The 17532-nt window shown below is 46.5% G+C and overlaps 1 protein-coding gene across 1 annotated transcript in view; it reads left to right on the top strand.

Moving 5' to 3' along the window:
• The first annotated feature begins 5032 nt into the window (after nt 1–5032).
• The window catches only part of CACNA1H (calcium voltage-gated channel subunit alpha1 H), a 132140-nt gene continuing 119640 nt past the window's right edge, over nt 5033–17532 (top strand). The window contains exons 1-3 of the mRNA XM_063143256.1: nt 5033–5140; nt 9681–9814; nt 15245–15342. Of these exons, the coding sequence (XP_062999326.1) occupies nt 5048–5140; nt 9681–9814; nt 15245–15342 (325 nt within the window). The 5' untranslated portion in view covers nt 5033–5047. The remainder of the gene's footprint in view (nt 5141–9680; nt 9815–15244; nt 15343–17532) is intronic.

Here is a 17532-nt window from a genome sequence, read left to right as displayed (position 1 = left end):
ATGATGTCCGAAAACCAGAATCCTTGTTTGCTGTTGTGGCCTAAAGCAGGAGTGAGGCAACCTGTGGCCCTCCAGATGTTTTGACCTACAATTCCCATTATCCCCCACCATTGGCTATGCTTTCTAGGATGGCTGGGCACTGTAGGCTAAAACATCTAAAGGGACCAGTTTTTTAATGGCCTGTTTACCAAGTGGTGGTTTTACTCACTGCGGGCACCTGTCATCAAATGGCACCCTGAGATCCTAGTGATATAGGACAGGATGCAAATGTCTGAATAAATAAATAAGAAATAAGAATGTCACATATGTAAATAAGGATGCTCTCCAGCACTTGAGTGGGTGGGATTAGGGGTGGAGTCTGGCAGCCCAATGGTCTGGAGACAACGGTCGGGCCGCACAACCCAACACAAACTCAAATGTGCCAAAAGCAGAACGTGAAAATGAGAAATACCTGCCAACAAATGGTGTACCTGAGACAAGCCGCACGGGTGAGCCTCAGATGGCACGCTGTATTGCATTCCTTTAGTTCATTATTTATTTTATTTACAACCTTTATTCACTGCTCCACAGCTGTTGGTATGTTGCTACGAGAAACTAGCTGGAGTGAGCCTTGCCTGCCCTCACCATCTCTGGGTCTGATCTTCGAGCACAGCAAAATGATTGACTGCTCCAGAATGAGCACCTTTCATTTTCCCCATCTGCAAACCTTGCCAAAACCAACCAAGAAATAAAGCCTTATTCCTTGTCCACCCCTCTGCCTTTCCCAGTTAATTATTCCAGAGTGGTCCCTTGATTGGGTGCCAGTAACAGGAATTGTAACGCATCCCACCATGTTCTTATATCTAAATACACACACACACACACACACACACACACACACAAGTCTATCACAGGACAAAAATGAGTTGTTTTTAAGCTTTGGGAAATGTGGCACGGCCTCTCACTTGGGCTTATTTGCCACACAACCTCCAGCATGAAAACAAGTACGTTGCACAAGTCACACGGACATTTGTAGGGGTTGGTGTTTTCTCTTCCTCCTCCTCCAGACAGCAGGAATGCAATTATTAAGCAAGATGGATTAATCCTTCCTCAAACAAGCCCTGTTTCTGAGCTGCCCTGTTCCCAAGGCTTCCTGACAACATATTTTCATTTTGATGTGTTTTTTTATTGCAATGAATGGCGGAAAAGTTACTAGTTCACACACACAAAAAGGAAAATTCCTGCCACACCTGCCAACAGCCAAGGAAGGAAGGAAGGAAAGGGGGAGTGTAGAAAGTCACCAAATCCTTTCCAATTTACAGAAGTGCCCCCAAACTGATCGCCTGCTGGTGATGTTTATTCATCACAGGTGAGTAGCAGTTGGCAAGTCTGACTTCATTGTTCATCTTATTTATACCTTTAAAATACTTCTCAACACCAGAAAGAACCAGGCAGGTTCTTCTCTTTAATGGAAGTGACACACTGCATCAGTTTCTCATGCATGCTTGCACATATGTGTCTTTTAGGCACACGTGTGTATAAAAATGCATGCCTTAGGAGTAAGGGGCACAACATTACTCACACGTTTCCGTGCAACCGTGTGGGGTTTCGGTTTGTTTTTAAACTCAAAGTTGATCTTGCAAACGCCTACCCTTAGCCAATTTTACCTCTCCTGTCCCTTCAAGCTCTGTGATTCTGTGATTTCCAAATTGTCTCCATTTGCTCTACACATATGAAATCTGTCTTTGCTCCCAAAACTTCTCTGATTTTTAATTTTTTTTAGGGTAGTATTTCTAAAATCGAAAATGGTATGGTGTGTTGTTTTTTGCTTCATTTTTATGTTGTTTTTTACAAGATTTGTTTCCTTGTAAACATTTCTCCAGAAGCTGCTCTCAGAACGTCATTGCTTTGATCAAAACGAACCCATGCTGCTGAAGTTTCTTTTTTCATTTTGTCCGCCGCTACCTAAAATGGCATTTAATTCATCTGATTTCTTTTTCTTCTTCTTTTTTTAATACTTCTTAACTAGCACGCTTGCATAATTTAATGCAATCTGCCTAGTGGGAATTCTACTTTAAGTCATTTTTCCTAATTTTATTCCCTACTGCTTTGAGCACTTAGCAAACAGCACTTGGGTTTTTCTCCCACACACACACACACGTATGATTTGAATCATGGAAAAGGAGATCATTCACAAAATGGTTCACTTTCTCCTACCTGCCACCCACCCCCTCCCTCAATCATCAAATTAACCAGGGTGGGTGTGGATGTGAAGGCTCACAGTGCCCATCTTCCCCCAGCTCCGCTCAGGCCTACACATCTCAAGAACAACAAGCAAACAACACCTTCCACTCGCTGAGATTTTTCACATGTTTCAGGTTAAGATCTTTCGACAAGGGCTGTCTGGATTTTGTGAAACTGTCCCATGTACGTTTCATGGATTGTGCGGTAGCATTCATTCCGGTGCAGCACATTGAGAGATTCCATTTTTTTTCCAGTATGCAGAAAGTGTTTGAGTCAATTGACATCATTTATGTTAGTGTCTAACACTTAGTGTATTGCTCCCCCATTGCATTCAACTTTTCCCTGTGTATGTTTTCCAACACGGCATATGTCTCAGCAGAAACTTGCCTATTTTCCTACAAATAGATGTGCATGAATTTCAGGAAAGTTTTTTTTAAAAAATCTGAAACTCCCAGGCAGCCCGAGGAGGCCACTCCACAGCGGATTCCGCTGGTCGGCTTCTTAAAAATCAGAAGTCATCTTAGTCTGCCTCGTATTTCTCCATCACACCCCTAATTTTGAAAAATTTGTGACTGTGTATTATTTGGAAAGGTTGCCAACTGATGAGATGAGAAAGGCTTGGCTTGCCCCTGTGTCTTGAACAGCACCTTGATCTCTGCAAACCAGCAAGCAAACTGTTTTGGTGTAGACGGCAGGTATGCATTAACACCTGCTAATTATTATTATTATTATTATTTATTTATTTATATAGCGCCATCAATGTACACGGTGCTGTACAGAGTAAAACAATAAAATAGCAAGACCCTGCCGCATAGGCTTATATTCTAATAGAATCATAATAAAACAATAGGAAGGGGAAGAGAATGCATCAAACAGGCACAGGGTAGAGTAAAACTAACAGAATAATGCCTGTTCAAGGCAGAGGACCCAGGCTGGGAGAAGCTGGCAACCCTACAACCGTGTCTTATTAACGAATGTCCCCCTCATGGGCCTGTCCAACTGCTCCGTTCTGCGTCCTCCAGGTGCCCCCTGCCATTCGGAGCTGGGCAGCTGATGACTGAAGTCCAGGGCCTTTGTGGTGGTAGTGCCTTGTATCTATAGCGCCACTCAGCTGGTGCACTTTGGGACCTAGCGATGACTTTTTTTAATTGGCCCTGGACTTTTTAGCATGTTTTATAGCTGACCTTCATGTTGTGAGACTTAAGGTAGTCATTGCTTCTGTTTCCATGCTTTTGGCAAGGGTTTGGTTGTGCATATTGGTTGTTGTTCATTTGTTTTATAATCCCTTTTTATTTCAAATGTATTGTTGATTGTATGCTGCCTAAACCATTTTACACTGAAGGGCAGCATATATATATATCTCGCCTTGGTCCTTCCCATTTTGCTTCTGTTTCACCCTTTCCCAACCTCTCTCTGGGCTCATCTACACCAAGCAGGATATTCCACTATGAAAGCGTTATATAAAAGGCAGGAGCCACACTACTGCTTTATAGCGATATCGCCCTGCAGGATCTACACTGCTGCTTTATAGTGGTACTGAAGTGCACTGACAACTGTTGGGGCCCAGGACACATCTGCACCAAGCAGGATATAACACTATGGAAGTGGTATGAAAGCGGTATATGGTCTGTGTCATGGGCCCCAACAGTTGTCTATGCACTTCAGTACCTCTACAAAGCAGCAGTGTGGCTCCTGCCTTTTATATACCACTTTCATACCACTTTCATAGTGGAATATCTGCTTGGTGTAGATGATCTCTCTCTCTCTCTCTCTCTCTCTCTCTCTCTCTCTCTCTCTCTCTCTCTCTCTCTTCGACTACAACACCCTTTCCCAACTGGGTACCTTCCAGATGTTTTAGACTACAAGTCCCATCATAGGAGTTGTAGGGCTCCCTACAACTCCCTACAACTAGGGAGGTTGTGGGTTCTCCCACACTAGAGGCCTTCAAGAGGCAGCTGGACAACCCTCTGTCAGGGATGCTTTAGGGTGGATTCCTGCATTGAGCAGGAGGTTGGACTCGATGGCCTTGTAGGCCCCTTCCAACTCTGCTATTCTATTCTATGATTCTAGGCTAACACATCTGGAGGACACTCTATTGAGAAGGGTGAATTAAATCTTCCTCTCTTTTATCCTTCTTTCTCCGATGTATTGATGACAACGCACTGTATTTTCATTTAACTTGACTCATGTTGGGGAACCAGTTCCAGATTTATGTAATTGAACACATATTACGAATGGTAACCTCTTTGCCGTCAAACTTAATTTAAATTTAAAAAATCATGGAAGGTAGAAGGAAATAAAATAGCATGTCTATTAAATCAGGGATTATAAACTTGCTCCTTGATTAGATGGCTCTAGGTGCCATAATTTCCATAGCTTCAATGCTAAGCATTTGTCTCCACCATTTGCTGAAAAATTCACAACATTATTTAAAGTTCTGCTTCACGTTAAAGTGTGCAATGATGACAGCACGACAACAACAATAGCAGCTGTCACTCACATCAGAGTTCTCTGCCTTGTATGTCAAATCATGGGTGAGGGTGTTAGATGCTTCCTATCTCTTTATCTCAGCAGGAGTTGTCTTAAGTTGGGAACGGCTTTCTCTCCACGTCTCTAGGGAATGTCAAATCTTCATGCCTCTTGCTTTTTGCAGGGTTGATACTGGTACGTCTTGTGGTTGTTATTTCTAAGCCAGGAGGAGGGCTGGTTGGATATGCAAATCCCACCGACATTCCTCATCTTCATTTTCTGCCAGTTTTTGTGGGCAGCTCCATCAATTTGGCTTCCTTAACTCTTTGCTCTCACCTGGTTCGAGCACTTCAGCATGCTGGTCATCCTCTTGAACTGCGTCACTCTCGGAATGTTTCAGCCTTGTCAAGATACCAGATGCCAATCAGAGAGGTGCACCATCTTGGAGGTAAGAGTCCCGGTAGTGGGGAAACGGTGGGATACAAATGAATGTTTTATTTATTTATTGCATTCGGCCCCATAGCCGAAGCTCTCTGCGTGGTTTACAAAAGTTAAAAACAGTAAACATTAAAAACAAATATACAATTTTTTAAAACATAAGAAGCATAAAAACAACAGTATCCTTGTAAAAACAGCTATTCTGGGGTAAGTTAGAAACTAACAAACTCAGCCCATGTTGTTAACTGCCTGGGAGAAGAGAAAGGTCTTAACCTGGCGCTGAAAAGATAAACAGTGTTGGTGCCAGGTGAGCCTCGTCGGGGAGATCATTCCAGAATTGGGGGGCCACCACTGAGAAGGCCCTCTCCCTTGTTGCCATCCTCTGAGCTTCCCTCGGAGTAGGCACTTGGAGGAGGGCCTTAGATGTAGAATGCAGTGAGCGGGTAGGTTCCATGTAGGGAAAGGCGTTCCGTCAGGTATTGTGATCCCAAACCGTGGAAGGCTTTATAGGTCAAAACTGAGCACTTTGAATTGGGCTTGGAAACGTACAGGCAGCCAATGCAATAAATATAAATAAAGGCAGTGCCATCTTTCTTTCTTTCTTTCTTTCTTTCTTTCTTTCTTTCTTTCTTTCTTTCTTTCTTTCTTTCTGTTCTTTGCAAGAAGTGATATGACAGGGGTGGCCGTGATTGGAACCCTGAAATGCAGGGGGGAGGGTCCTACCGCACCACAACCGACAGCATCAGCAAAGAAATCAAGGCACACAGGGAGAGCAAAGCTTGATTAGAAGCAGAATCGTGCTCCTGGAAACCTCCTGACATTATGATTCTGCTAGTAAGCAAAGCTTGCATGCCGCAAATGCTTTGTTTTCGTGCAAAATCACTCCTTTGTTGGCCATCATGTCAGCCAACGCAGTGGAAATTTCAGTAGCATTGGAAGAGGGTCCAGCCCCCAGTGGGTTCTGGGGGGCAAAATTATTATTATTATTATTTATTTATTTATATAGCACCATCAATGTGCATGGTGCTGTACAGAGTAAAACAGTAAATAGCGAGACCCTGCCGCATAGGCTTACATTCTAATAAAATCATAATAAAACAATAAGGAAGGGAAGAGAATGCAAACAGGCACAGAGTAGGGTAAAACTAACAGTATGCCCCCCTCCAACCTTCAGAAGTTGCCCACACCTGCCCTATTGCCTTGGTAGCTCCTGTTGCTCTTGTGAGGTCTCAGTCTCTCTCTCTCTCTCTCTCTCTCTCTCTCTCTCACACACACACACACACACACACACACACACACACACACACACGATGGATTTGGCTTGAAAGGTCATCATAGCCTCACAGCATCTCCCCTGCTCATGACACTGTGGATCTACCTGGATTCATAATTTTATCTGTGCAATCTAAAAACATATATTAAAATAATAAAGGGAGGTACCATATAATTGTGCTGCAATGTCCTACAGTACCAGAAGTAACCAGTGCCAAGTAGAAAGCAAAGCAAACGTCTTTTGACACAAAGTCTTCATACCTTTTGGTTCTATGTGGTCCAGATTACTTCCGGTATCGTTACAGCCCAGTAATGTTGTTCTTTCCTCTATTGTTTTAATATACGTTCTTAGGTTGCACAGATAAAATTATATCGTCAGATATTCTTGTACATATTCTTTATTATCACCAGTTAGCCCATCCCCGCCGTTGCATTGTGATACGTTTCCTGTTTGATTTGGATTTTACAATTTGGATGTCCTCGCCATCTGCACGAGCTCTTTCCATCTCATCAGGGGTGACGGATGACTGCCCATGGGACTGGTATGAAATAAGCTTCCCTCCAATTGCTCTCTCCCTAGAGATCGCACATAATTCAGTCTTTGTGTCGAGACGGCCGGCAAAACCCGGCATATCTCTGCTCGTAAGGCAACGCAGATAACCGCCCACTGGGGAGCACGTCCAAGCATTGAGCTCTTCATCCCTTTAATGACACGCTGAAGCTTATGGGCTCGATTTTAGCTGCTAACTCCAATCCCTTCTGAATCCTGGGAATCGCCTTGCTGGCATATGCCCCAAGGAAGATCTTCTCGGGGGCCTTCTGGACTGAGTAGAATACCCCAGAATACCCCAGTAGCATTGGGGTGGGCTAGCTCCATCACCAGAATGGGGGTACCTGTCAGTTTCACTTTCTCCCACATTTGAATGTTTAAAATTAGGGCTGTGCACCCCCTCCCCGAACTGTTTCGGATCCTGATCAAGACCTTCTGGATCGGGACCGAACCAGTTTGGGTCAATCTGGACCTCCGCCGATCCGCTCCGGAACCAGATCCAGATTAAGATCTAGACTGCCGGGTCGATATTCAGCACCCATTCCCCCCCTCCCCACTTACTTGCTCTGGAAAGGTCTGGATCACTTCAGACCATTCTGAACCGCTTCAAGCCTATCCAGACCTTCCCCGATCCGCTCTGGAACTGGGCTTCGGAGGTCTGGATCAGCCCGCTCCGCTTTGGATCCAGGGATCCATAACGGAGCAGAGCACACCCCTATTTAAAATCTCAAGTTCTTTATCTCTCAAATATGAAGAACTTTTGGTAAACCCTGATTTTAAAAAATGAACTGGAAATGAAAGGGAATTCTTAGCCATCTCTACCAGCCACATTCAATAGGCACAGCTATTGCCAGCATGCACAGGACCATGATATGCCTGCTGGCCATGCGGCTGTTAAAAATGAAGAGTCAGTTGCGGTGTGGGGGGGGGGAGAGTTGGCAACCCCAACCCCATGTGGTCGAATATGCAGGGTTTCAAACCCAGAACCTTTAAGAGCTAAGCACTGAAGGCCCTGGACCTCGATGGCCAAATCTATCAAGTCCTTTTTGCCTGGATATGGAGAACTTCACAAGTTTTTTGTAAATTCTTCCCACAATCAAACTGAAATGGAATTCTCGCCCACCTTTCCTCCATTGTTGTTCTGGGTTCCCTCTGGGTAGCGAATGCAGTTGCCGCCCCCTGCCAAGTCCTGCAGAGAAGTTTTCCTTTTCTGCAAACATGTTTAAAGCAAAAAACCTTCTGGCCAGCAGGCGCTCTAAGAAAGCCTCAGCTATTTAAACCAGCCGTTCCGTTTAGACTATTCCCTCCAACTTCCATTAGACTCTTGTTTGCATTTGGCTTTGGGCCGGTCATTACATACCAGCAGCTTCCCTTCCACATCCCTGTTATGGATACTGTGGGATTTAGGGTGTTTAGGAAAATGGAAGTGTAAAGCTATTGAATTAGGCTTGTTAATGTTATTGCCTTACTGTTCAATAACAAGGCTTAAGATTTAAGGTTTTCGTGCGTGCGCACGCGTACACACACACACACACACTCAAGGAGGAGACCGGCTGGGGACGGGCTGCGGATCCAATCCATTTGGCCCAGCTTTCTGTCTCCAAATGGGGCCAACAAGATACTCCCATGAAGTACAGAAAGGCACCAAGGCAGCCGTCCCCCCTTTTATTTCTCACCAATGCCTAGAGTTCCTTCTGATCATGGAGGTTCCATTAGGGCTACAAACGTCAGAAGGGTTCATCTCATCCAGCCTCCTGTTCCTACAGCGACTAGTCAGATGTTTCGAGGAACCTCAGAGGCAAAACATGAAGTCAACCGTCTGTTCATGTAGTTTATTATCTACAGCCGGTGCTATTCAGAGAATCTATTTGGCTACATCTCTCAGAGACAAGGAAGAATGAGATTGGGATGCTATGGAGATATCTTCTCCAATTCCAAAAAAATGTTCCGAAGTAGCAAATCCTAGGCAACCAAGCAAACAGCGAACACATTACCAGCCTGCCCAGTCACGGAGGTCTTTAGAGGGCAAAGTCCTGTTGGTTCCACGTGGACCTATGGTACAACTGGAGTCCAACAGGGGGCAAAAAGCCTTCAGCAAGGTGGGATTTGTTTTTGTTTTTTAAAAAACACATGAGACAGTGTGGTGTAGTGGTTAGAGTGTTGGACTGGGACTCAGGAGACCTGAGTTCTAGTCCCCACTCAGTCAAGAAGCCTGCTGGGTGACTTTGGGCCAGTCACTGGCTTTCAGCCTAACCCACCTCACAGGGTTGTTGTTGTGAGGATAAAAATGGAGAGGAGGAGAAAAGGCGGGATATAAATGTAATAATAACAATAACAAAATGTCCAGCTTCTGAAATTTTGCTGAATTTTCAGTTTGTGCCAAATTATCTTTCCTCCTGTAGTAGTAGGCTCTCCTTCTCCTCCTCCTCCTCCTCCTCCTCCTCCTCCTCCTCCTCCTCTTCCTCTTCCTCTTCTTCCTCCTCCTCCTCCTCTTCCTCTTCCTCCTCCTCCTCCTCCTCCTCCTCCTCCTTCTCCTCCTCCTCCTCTTCCTCCTCCTTCTCCTCCTCCTCCTCCTCCTCTTCCTCCTCCTCCTCCTCCTCCAGGAAAGCTTCTGTCGCTCCAAGACTACCCATATCAGATACAGGAAGGTTCCTCTTTTCTTCTCCAGATGTGAAAGCATTTCTTGAACCAGGAAAGCTCAACAGCAACTTCTTTCTTTTTAATTCAGGCATTTGATCACTTCATCTTCGCCTTCTTTGCTGTGGAGATGGTCATTAAGATGATCGCTCTGGGGATCTTCGGGCAGAAGTGTTACCTAGGAGACACGTGGAATCGCCTGGACTTCTTCATCGTCATTGCCGGGTGGGTAGACAAAGCATCCGTCCATCAGCCATGTGTGCCGGAGGAGAGAGAGATGTAAACTTACATTTGTGTGTGTGATTGTTTTTTTTTTTGGGGGGGGGGGCAAAGAGATGTTCCACAAGCCCATTAGCTTTCTTTTCTTCATTCTTTCAGGAAGGAAGCAGGAGTATTTTATGCCAGATTTTTAAAAGCTTTGTAAAACCACGTAAGAGGCAGGAAATAATTGGGCTTGATTTTGCAAGGGGGGAAAAGGGTGTTTCTTAAAAGATAAAGTGTAAGGTGGATAATTGATCGGTTTGGGGGGGGGGTGATGTTCAACCAATCTTCCCCAACCTGGTACCCTCCAGGTGTGTTGGACTACAACTCCCAGCATGCCCCAGCCAGCCATGCTGGTTGTAGTCCAACACAGTTATAGGCCAGATCTACACCAAGGGGGATAGGACATTTTTAAAATGGTCTGAAAACAGTATATGAGGTATGTCCTGGGCCCCAACAGTTGTCACTACTGTTATAAACCATTTTAAAGCAGTCGTGTAGATCCTGCGCTAGTCTGACACAACTGGAAGGTTGGGCAAGACTGCAACCAGGTGATGGGTGTGCCTTCCTCTTCAGTCTGCTGTCCAGATGCCAACTTTTGAAGGGCAATAGTTCTTAAGCATCTCTATCTTTAAACTGGAATTGGATGGGATGGCCTTTCAGATTGAGGACACATTCAAATAGAAGACAGTCCTCTGTAAAAGAGGACACACAGCCACCCTAAAACCCTGGTGGTTCCCCAACGTTGGACAGCTACACCCAGAGCTCTTCCCAGGACTAGCCCCTACAGCACTTAACACACCCCCAAACAGAAAACTTAAATGGGAGACCATGGAGGATAGCTCTGTAAGGGAATCTGCAACTCCTCTTCTGCTAGCAGTAAACTTAGCAGAACATATGTGCCAGAGTCTTGCATAAAAGACCCAAAGAAAGATGAAACGTTGAAGAAGTAGCTTTCTTCAATGCTTTTAAATTTTTATTAGCAAGGGGAAGAGGGAAAGTTGGACTCCTGGGTCTGAGGTCAGTACGCCGTCTCTGACCTCAGTTCCGAGAATTCAAACTATCTTATTTCCTCTCTCCCCAGACACTGTCTGGTGGCCATCGGATTGCTCTCTAAGACTGCTTTGGGGAGGGGGGCTGGTTTCAAAGCTACTCTCTGCTGCCACCTCCACCCACAACCATCCTCCAAAATGTCAGTCAACTCTCGATAGCAGGTCTATTTTAGAGCCTGGCAGGATAAGGGACTGTGTGGTGAGTGTGTAGGACCACTTCTACCCGTTCGGTGCCCTCAAGTGAGTTCATTCAACTAATGCTTGTGGTATCAAGCCAAGGCAGCGGTAACCAGGGCAACTTTTATGCAAACAGTGGTTCAACTGCACAGTTGCAATTGGAGCAAAGGGAATGGACTGGCTATTTTCTTCCCCACACCTCCGTGGAGTACCCTGTTAAGTGTCCATAGGAACAAAACATGGGCCACCTCATCAGATAAAACTTCTCCTTTGATCAATGGACAGACTGGAGGCCATGGAAATGTGGGATCAGCACCCAAGACTGTGAAATACTGTAGTTGGTCTGACCTGGCAGGGCCCTTCCTATGGTCTTCTGTGTGAGATTGATTAGTCGTATTTAAGAAGAGAGCAAAAGTCCTCCAGGACTTGCATCCTGTTTCTAGAGTTAGCAGCACAATTCCTCTGGGATTCCCAAAAGCAGGACATGAAGCAGTTTCCCCCAGCAGTTGGTAGTCAGAGATGAGTTGTCTCTAAATGTCAAACCAGTCTGCAGCTGCTGTGAAAATGGCAAATTCCATGTTGGACATAATTACGAAAGGAATTGAAAATACAACTGCCAAGCCATCCTGCCCTTATACAAATGGCATGACCACACTTACGAGTACTGTGTACAGTTCCAGTCACCACACCTTTAAAAAAAGGATATTGTAAAGTTGCAACTAAAATGATTAAGAGGCAACTCCTTGAGCTTACAACAGCTGGGATTGTTTAGCTTAGAGAAAAGCAAGTAAGGGCAGGACTGGCTAGAGATGCCCCAAAAATATTAATCATAGAATCATAGAATCGCAGAGTTGGAAGGGGCCTACAAGGCCATCGAGTCCAACCCCCTGCTCAATGCAGGAATCCACCCTAAAGCATCCCTGACAGAGGGTTGTCCAGCTGCCTCTACACCATATTCTCTAAACCATATTCATGGTGTAGAGAAAGTGGATAGAGAGACATTTTTCTCCCTCTCTCATAATATATCTCATGGTTGGTGGGAGATTCGGCACAGATTAAAGGAAGGACTTAGAATCATGGAATCATAGAATAGTAGAGTTGGAAGGGGCCTATAAGGCCATTGAGTCCAACCCCCTGCCCAATGCAGGGCATAAACTATGGAATTCTCTACCACAAGATGTAGTGATGGCCACCAATTTGGACGGCTTTAAAAAGGGGCAAATTCATGGAACAGAAGGCTATGAATGGCTACTAGTCCTGATGGCTATATGCTAGCTTGAGTATCAGAGGCAATACACTTATCTACAGCAGTTGCTGGGGATCATGGGTATGAGTGTGTTACATGGCTTTCCACAGACATCTGCTTGGCTACTGTGGGAACAAATGTTGGACTAGATGGACCCTTGGTCTGATCCAGCACAGCTCTTCTTACGTTATTAAACATGGAGGTTCCATTTAGATATCTTGGCTAATTGGTGCCAGTAGGCCAATCCATGTAATGTAACATCTACATAAAACTATTGGGGGGGGGTGCATCTGTGGATTTGGGGCTGGAGGCTGTGTGCCATCAATAAGCAGTTTTCATTTGTTAACTGATATACTGTATTTGGTTTGGGAGGGTTGATCTCATTAATTTTTTTATTGAACTTTTGTATTTTTAATCTGGAAACTGCCTCGGGGGCTCTTTTGGGGAGTGTCAATCAAGGTAACCATTTCCTTGAATAAAATAAATGAATTGGTCTGGAAGGCAAATATCAAATACATCTAGCACACTGAGGGAAGAGCCCAGTCCTCCATGAGGCTATGAGGCTCACGCAGGGACGGACCTGTTCTCCAGCACAGGAAGTTGGTGTGTGGCGTATTCACCAAGGCCACAGCTAGACCTAAGGTTTATCCTGGGATCATCCAAGGTTCGCCCCTGCCTGAGTGCTGGATCACCCATGTGTCTCCTAGGCCACAGCTAGACCTAAGGTTTATCCTGGGATCCTCCAGGGTTCGCCCCTGCCTGAGCACTGGATCCCCTGTGTGTCACCTAGATGAACAGGTTTGACCCCTGAATGATCCCAGGATAAACCTCAGGTCTAGCTACGGCCCAAGTGTTAGAACAGCCAAATCGCTGAGCACTTGAGCCATAGGACTCATTCCAGTGCTTCCAAGAGCCAGAGTGGTGTAGTGATGGACTGGGAGACCTGAGTGCTAGTCCCCACTTGCCAAGAACCTCCACAGGTGACTTTGGGCCAGTCCCTGACTCTCAGCCTGGCCTACCTCACAGGGTTGTTTTGAAGATAAAAGGAGGACCATTTTTTCAAGCTCTTTGGTCATTGGTTGCATCCTATGTGTAATACATTTCCCAGTTATTCCTCCCCATCTACAGACCATGTAAGCCGCCTTGGGTTCCTTGCAAGAGGAAAACATGGGGGATATAAATGGGCCCCTGATTCTCCTATCTTCTCCTTCCCTAAGCTCTTCTGCCTTCTCTTGCCCCTCTCTGAGATGTAAGCAGCTCAACCAATGGCAGACATTTCTGCTTGCCCCACCCCCCTCTGTGACATCACGGCCACTGAACGTGTTGCCACCAGAAGTGGTGCCATCCACACAAAACCCCTTTGCTCTTTGATAATGTCGATTTCCCATGCTCCCTAGAGAGATCTCCCAGCCTGGTCAACGATGCAGCGGTTTTGTTCCTTGTTTATCTCCATTTTAAATAAATAAATAACTCCCATTTACAGTGGGAACTACTTAACCAGCTGACAAATTGGGACGGCAGCCAGGCAACCCTTCAGGATTGTGCCGTATTTGTACAATGGCTTTAGACAATGGCTTATATTATTCCCGGAAAGCCGTCTCGACGTGCACACCTGGCGCTTGGCGGTGGGCCTATTCATTCTCACTGGCAGGTGGAAATTGGTGTTTGCGGTATAAATTTCCTCGCCGGGTGGCCTGCGGATCAGCTCAGGCTGTTTCTCTGACATTCCGTGGGATGCGGCGGCTAAACGAATCCGAGTTGATTTGCTTCAGAACCACTGAAAAGCTGAATACAAATCGGGCAGGGTTAACCAGGAAGTGTGTTACACAGTAGCAAGGGTTTGAAAGGAAAAAAACATCTCAGCAGGCCTATATTTCATTTCTAGGGCATGCTTCACCTGGGTGCATATTCCCCCTACTAGAAACGAACGGACACGATAGTGAATTAATTTATGCATGGACTGGGGTGTGACCCTAAGGTAGTGGTCCCCATCTGTTTTGGGTCAGTGGGCACATTAGGAATTTTGATAGAGTGTCATGGGCACTCTCACAAAATGGCTGCAATGGTGGGGTTCGCCCATTCATAAAACGGCTGACATGGTGGGCACAGTCAAAACCATTCATTTCCCAGGAGGCAAACTGGTGAAACTAAAAGAAAAATATATTGCCCAAGAACTGAAGTACGAGGGAGAAATGGGCTGTAAGGTCTAAACACAAGACCATAATTTCCAGCCCAAATAAAATGGCGCTGGAAGGCCACATTTTGAAACTCACACACACACACCCCTCTTCTAATGGTTGTCTGGCAGAAAGGTCCTATGTATGCATACTCATAAGCAAGTTCCATTGCGTCCAATGGGGCAAACTCCCTAGTCACCATGCTGAGGATTGCAGCAAGAGTGGCCACTTGCTTGCGCATTGCCAGAAAAGAGGAAATATGTCTACAAAAAAGAGCAGAAAAGAAGGTATTGATCTGCAGAAAAACTGTGTGTGCTAATTTACATGTATAGGCACAAATTTAGAAATGATGCACTGATATCATGATAATGCTCCCTTTGATTGTTTCCTGTGTTTTGTTTGTTTTAAAAATATTGTTTCTGTTACTTGTTTGTTTATGCCGTAGCTTGAATTGCTGTTAATTGAGTATTTCAATAGTAGTTCCTGTACTTCGGCGTGTAAACCACTTAGACATTTTGCCATATCAAGCAATATGCAAGTATTATTAAACAAACAAAATAAAAGCGAATAAAAACAGGATATACCTTGCCAGCCTTTCAAAGAGAGGCCTGTAGGTTACAGAGTAAGACACATGGCCACCAGAATTGCAGCTTGACTCTATCCAGAATCCACAGCAGATTAGAGGGCACGCGGGATCTTCTTTCTCACCCCTCTCTCTCTCTCTCTCTCTCTCTTCCTTCAGCATGATGGAATATTCTTTGGATGGACACAACGTGAGCTTATCCGCCATCCGAACTGTCCGAGTACTCAGGCCTTTACGAGCCATTAACAGGGTGCCAAGTAAGTCCCTTGTTTCTCCCAATGTGATGACAAAATTTATGCCGGGATCAAGTACAGCCCACCTCTTGGTTGCTGCCTAGTTGACTGCCGGGATTAATGTAGCCAGCCCATGGGCAGGGCCGGCGCTGCCATAGAGGCAACTCAGGTGGTGGCCTACAGCGCCAAACAAACGAGGGCGCCGAATGGGGCACCCGGAAGCTGCTCTCCTAGAGCGGCTTCCGGGCACACTGTTCCAAAGCCACCACCACCCCAACCCCAGCATCCTGGCTTCGAAGCTGGCGCCCGGCTGGAAGCCGCTCCTGGCTTCGAAGCCAGGACGCTAGGGTTGGAGGCGGAGGCTTCAGAACAGCGTGCCAGGAAGCCACTTCTGGGTGCGCCACTTGAAAGCCTCCGCCCCGTCCCCCAACCCCAGCATCCTGGCTTCAAGGCCGGGAGTGGGAGCAGGGTGGAGGCTTCAGTATGGCACGCCAGGAAGCCACTTCCGGGCGCGCCGCTTCGAAGCCTCCGCCCCAACCCCCAACCCCAGCGTCCTGGCTTCAAGGCCGGGAGCGGGCGGGAGCGGGTGGGAGCGGGCACACGCACGCACGGGGAGGGCAAGGCAGAGGCTTCTGAACGCACCTGCCTAGGGCGCAATATAGTCTGGCGCCGGCCCTGCCCATGGGAGAATCCAAAGCCCAGTCCTGCTTTCTGTTGCAAATCTGGAAGTCATCCAGTTACCAAAGAGATCAAATGTATTGATTTGCTTACATTTATTCTCTAATGACTGATTTCATTTCTGTACCAACCAATAACAGAAGCTCTCTGGGTGGTTCGCAACAATTCACAAGATAAATTCCAGCATAGAAATTTCAATATACCCCACTTAAAAACAAGTTAAACGGCTAAGAACAAGTTCAATAAAGCACTAGACCAGTTCAAACAGCTGGCATCAATGGCCCCATCATGGGCCATTACTTTTGTGGCTCCCTTTTCCTCCATAGAGCTCAAGGCAGTGTAATTAGTCGGTCCCCATTTTATCTTCACAGATTAAGAGAGACAGACAGAGCCAAAGTTAGCCACTGCCAGTTTCATGGCTGAGTGGGGATCTCAAGATGGGTCTCCCTAGCCTTGCACGCTACTCCCTCCACCAGCCTTCCCCAAATGGATGACCTCCAGAGGCTTTGGACTACAACTCCCATCAGCCCCAGCCAGCATGACCAGCATTCAGGAATGCTGGGAGTAGCAGTTCAAAACATCTAGGGGGCACCAGGCTGGGAAAGGCCAGACTGCACCGGTGGGTTGCCAACAGCCAACAGCCAAAGCCAGCAAGGCCACTGGAAAGGGATGATTTCCCACAAGTTGCCCTCATGATTTAAACAGACATACAAGAGATCTCGCCATCATGGAGAAGACCTACCAGGTGAGCTGGGTGCCTACTGCTCAAGTCTGCTGCTCTGCTCTGTTCCGCTCTGCTCTGAGGGTTCTTTATCTTCAAACCAGACTGGACTCCTCTTCAAATAGAGGATGCTTTCAAACGGAGGACTGTCCTCTGTAAATTAAGGTACCTGCCCACCCTACGTAGCTCTGTCCTCTAACACCTCGCCACTGCTCACTCGCTGTTCCACCTGGCACCTGATCCTGAGCCATTCAAACAAATGCTGCTTTGCCAGCGGTCCGTCACACGAGCCGAGTGACGCCTGAGCATGCATGATGCGCGCTGGACCGCGTGGCCTGGGCTCTGCCTCTCTGGCAGTGAAACCGGTCATCTCTGCTTGTTTGAGTCCCCATCCTTGCCGGAAATCCAAGCGGATTCCCTGAAGGAATGGCGGATGGTCCAGGGTGGATCAGGTCAGCCGCCTGTTCCTCCAACTCTGTGGGTGGTGGAGCCTTTGTAAGCCCGTGTCATGAAGCTGCACCTTGCCCTTGCTTTGGGCTCCGCGTTGAGCAGCCAACCGCTGGAACCGCCTTTTCCTCTCGGATAACTACACCTTCCATTGTTCCTGCGTTCCGGAGGCTGCCGCCAGCTCCCCCTCTGCTCCTGCAGGGAAGCGTTCCACGGCGCGTCGGTTGCGCTGCAGAACCAAACAACATTTGTCTGCTCTCAGAGGTTCAAGTAGGCCTTAAGCCCCCTTCAGCTGCTTTTCCCCTCAATCCAATTTGGAAGATAAGCCAACCAGTTGAATTCATTTCCTGGTAGTGCCGGCTCAGCGC

Source organism: Elgaria multicarinata, chromosome 17, assembly GCF_023053635.1.
Source record: "Elgaria multicarinata webbii isolate HBS135686 ecotype San Diego chromosome 17, rElgMul1.1.pri, whole genome shotgun sequence".
Taxonomy (NCBI): Eukaryota; Metazoa; Chordata; class Lepidosauria; order Squamata; family Anguidae; genus Elgaria; species Elgaria multicarinata.
This window is presented reverse-complemented; position numbering and strand designations above follow the sequence as displayed.